This window comes from Paramisgurnus dabryanus, chromosome 13 (assembly GCF_030506205.2).
Source record: "Paramisgurnus dabryanus chromosome 13, PD_genome_1.1, whole genome shotgun sequence".
Taxonomy (NCBI): Eukaryota; Metazoa; Chordata; class Actinopteri; order Cypriniformes; family Cobitidae; genus Paramisgurnus; species Paramisgurnus dabryanus.
The window spans coordinates 21754247-21758568 of NC_133349.1; the positions used below are offsets into that span (position 1 = coordinate 21754247).

Here is a 4322-nt window from a genome sequence, read left to right on the forward strand (position 1 = left end):
CCAACTATTTTAAGTTTTGACTTGTGATTAGTTGACATAATTTATAATTTGTTAACAAATTAAGTTAAACAATTTCTATTATAATTTTTTATACTCCGGTTTTTCTCCCACAGGCCAAAGACATTGCAAGTTAGGCAAATTGGAGATACTAAATTATCACTCCACAAACCTATGTATGGATCATCTTATCTGAATAAAACTTGTGTATGGATTAACTGATTCTCGCCATGAATATAGCCATAGATGCTGGAATGGCGTAAAGAAATAAAGTAAGAAGAAGATATACTTTTTTACAATTATAATTATGCTCTAAAAATGCTGGGTTGTTTTATTGGGTCAAAAAGGGACAAGCCCAACCTATTAGGTTGAAACTTTACTGGGTGGTTAACCCATTTTTGGGTCAATTATTTACATTTTTCTGGGTTCATTTAACCCAATGCCTGAGTTTGTCCCTTTTCGACACAACGCTGGGTTAAAGCATTGTTATAATTGCAAATTAAAATCATGCTTCTTGTAAACAAAAAACAAAGGTAAAACATGTTGTAAAAGTTGGACCTTTATTGAGCATGCACAGATATCATTTATTAATTTGTTTATATAAAAACATAATGAAAAGATATTTGGGAGGAAAACCTTAACTTCAGGTTTTACTAAAATATATTTACAAAACATTAGCAATGAACTGAAGGTTTATTAAAACTGATAAGACTAAAAAGTGATTAAACTACAGACATAACATATTTAGACAGCATATAATACAAAGACACACTCAAATTTTTAATGATAACTGTGATTATGAAAGACAGGTCTACCAAAGGCAGGTTACCAGCGCTTGGGTTTTGACATGCAGGCAGCTGTCATCCAGGATTAAAATTAAAAGTGCTTTTGAGCCAAAAAATGGATTAAACTGAACTAAAATCAAATTTTTTTGCATGGCTCTCTGATGTATTACTCAAATACACTGTGTGACAGGATGATATCATGGGTAGGAAATTGATTATATGAAATCAGTCATTGTGGATAACTAGGGGAGTGAGTGATCTTCCCTTTTCCTCCTACTTTCACTCTCTAACATAAACTCGTGTGCACACGACGTCGTCTGCAGTCATGGTCTGCCAAGAAAAGCAGGAAAAAGACTATTAACAGAAAATATGATCAAAGAGCTTTCTTTGTGTTACAGTCCTATGGTTTAAACAGATAACACAAAGTATATCACGTCTTACCAGAATCAGTTCCCCGTCATTGGTCAGCTCTCTGGTCCATGAGGTTTTCGGCCCCTCGCCCTTCTGTAAAGTCTGCTCGCAACTAATCTTCCTGTCCGTTTCCCAGCGAGGAAAGCTCTGAGATACAAAGATAAATATGTTAATGCACAAAAAAACCACAGATCTTGGATCTTTACATATAAAATGAGTCTTTGCTTTCTTTAACTGTGTGTATCTGTGAGAGAACACAGTGTGTGCCCATGAGAAAGTGAATTAAAGAGGTGGAGGCCGGGTGTGTGTTTTCGGTCTGATAGCTCCTCTGAGATGTTGGGTGTGACTGAGTCCACATCAGAGATCAGCATTACACACAAATCTAATAAGACCTCACTCTTTTGGAAAAATATGTGTTTATGGGTGTGTATATACCGTGCATGGACGTCCATCCACAGTGGCCTCGTTGAACTCATGTCCTACAGTGAAGGTGACATGGGTGGTCCTAACAGAAGTGGAGGTTTTAATTGACAGGGTCTCTCCGTCCTGTGTGATCTCCACAGATGGCTTGGATGCCGCTGCAACCGCAATTTTGCGCAGCATCACGTTCACACCTGGTGAAACACACAAGATAGTGATCGTACTGTATTACATCAGCATCCATTAAAATTTCGGGGAATTCCTGGTTTATGGAGTTGAAAAGAGTGATTTCTTTTTAAGCCAAGTGTCCAGTGGACAGATCACAGGAGAGAGTGATGTTATTTAGTCTGGCTGTGTTCCGCACATCTGCGCTCGGTGCCGGTACTGTTTCATGACATCAACAGATTGGATCCCATAGAGGGAAACCCATTTGACAAGCACCAGAAATATAAAAGGCACCAGCACATAGTCTCTTTAGGATTGTAATTTTTACACAACCACACCTTCAGTCAGTGCACAATCCTTCTACATTGACATACTGTTAAAATTAAAGTTCCTTACGATGCCATAGAATAACCATTGTTGGGTGTTTGGTTTCATAAAGAACAGACCTATTGAATATTGTGTGCGTGCGTGCGTGCATGCTGTGTATGTGTGTGTGTGTGTGTGCACTGAGAGGGGGAAGTTATTCAAGCAACCACAGGGGATGCTGTAATCTATTAAACCTTCCTGACAGGAAATGGATAGAGCACAGTGTGGAAGTAGGGAAGGGCAGAGGTAACAATACAAAAGCATGGCACTGTCAAGGGTGGGCGAGAGTACTGACACAAGAAAAATAGTTAGCAAAGAAAAGGTAGTCAAGTGTGGAAAAAGACAGCTAGATGTAAAAAGGCCAGTCTCCTCTCTCTCTCTCTCTTTCGGTCTGTGCATGTGTGTTTGTCGAGTAGAGTTTCACACTACTCACATCACACACATTCCCACCTGTCACTAAGGGTAAATATATACACATGAAGGCAGTCAAGAGAAAAGCCAAAACTTAAGACTCAGACATACAGGCAGAAAATTTGCTCATAAAGTAGCCATATAATCTTAGCACAAATACGTTCATACACAATATAAAACAGGAGATAAACACAAGATAAGTGAAATTCACATCCCCACATAAACGGATACACGAAAAGAAAGTGTGAAATCAAGGCACAATGTCTTTGTTAAGTTCATACCCCAAACTAACCAAGAAAAGATGTCAAGAGTCACGGTCAGGGTCAGTGTCATAGGTGAAAGGTCAGAGGAAGCATTTCAGAATGAAAGGGATGGAGATGAGGACTGAAGATGGAGAAGGGGGTATGACATGGCGTGGTGACAGCTCAAGCACATCTGCGCACAGAAATATTTATGAGGCAAATAGAATTTGGATGCCTCATTGGTGCAGTGTGCAAAAGAGTAACATGCTTGCGTGTGAATATGCGTGTATGTATATGTGTCTGTTTGAAAGTATGAGGACTCTCAAACCTCATTCCTCAATATGTCAATCACACGCATTCCTCACTAGACACACTTTTTAGGAAGACTTTAGTCGACATTGAGGAGTTCATATAATTCATGAAGTTCCCACACTCCTATGTTAGGAACAGCAGGGCTGTCTTTTTTTCTCTCCAACGGGCACACACACTTTTCTATTGTGATTCCTCTCTGGCCTCTTTAGCCCGTCTGTTTAATTTCATCATTCTTTAAACCACTCTTGCTTCTTTTGTACGACTCAGCAATGGCTATTGAAGAGAGCTGTTTGGGTGGCTGGAGTGCCCTCATTAATTGGGACTTCACTGAATTTTGAATGGGTAGAGCAATTCCGGTCATTCTGGCTTGAATGATTGTACCATTTTAAACCAAGAATATTTTATTTGATCTTGAACTACAGGTCGTGCACTAATTTTCCAACAAGCGCCTTTGGAAGGTACGCACGCCCGAGTCTTGTTTGCCTTGCGCAAGGCTTGTCCACATCTTTTCTCTGTCCTGCTGCAGTCATACGCGCAACTGTTCCTGCACTATTTAGTTGCATTTTACGCATTTGGCAGACTTACAGTGTATGTGGTTTTGCTGGGAATCGTACTCACGACTTTTGCGCAGTTAACGCAGTTCTTTACCAACTGGAACACTGTCAGTCACCAGTTGTCATTTTAAGCATAGTTTAAGTCAAGGACGCGTTCGTACCAATTAATTTAATGGTGCTTAAAAAGGGAGCCCACCTATTCATCAAAGAGATGGTGACTTTGATGACCCGCAGCCTATGCATGCAAGCCCATTTAGAAGTTAATAATTCACATTTGCGCACCCTAGTTGCGCGCGTCAGCAGCATCATTCAGAAACTTACCCAATGCTTTAAGAAGCTCCTCGAAGTTCTCGGAACTTATCATTTTCCAAGTACCAGCAAAATCTGGAATTTTGCAATCCATTGTGAGTTTCTTCTCTCTTTACGCGTATCCCCCTATCGCGCAGTGCTTGCCCAGGACACCTTGCTCTTCAACAGATCGTCTGCAGCTTTAATTCTGAAACCAATGTTCCCAATGTATTCTCCTCCTTTTGCTCTTCTGTTGCTCTCTCTCTCTTCCGCCGTTGACAAGATTAACTGAAGATGTCAACTCGCACTGTTCCTCCCCTCCTCAGATTTTCATCCAAGAGTCGTTATAACTTGTGATAAATTGCCTGAGC

General features: G+C 40.2%; 1 protein-coding gene across 1 annotated transcript; it reads right to left on the reverse strand.

Annotated features, from left to right (window-relative positions):
- Positions 1-540: 540 nt before the first annotated feature.
- On the reverse strand, positions 541-4322 carry crabp2a (cellular retinoic acid binding protein 2, a). The gene is made up of 4 exons (XM_065245967.2): positions 3985-4322; positions 1629-1807; positions 1224-1340; positions 541-1112 (listed from the first exon to the last, which is right to left on the reverse strand). Exons 1-4 carry the CDS (start codon positions 4064-4066, stop codon positions 1062-1064), a joined length of 429 nt encoding a protein of 142 aa, XP_065102039.1. The 5' UTR covers positions 4067-4322; the 3' UTR covers positions 541-1061.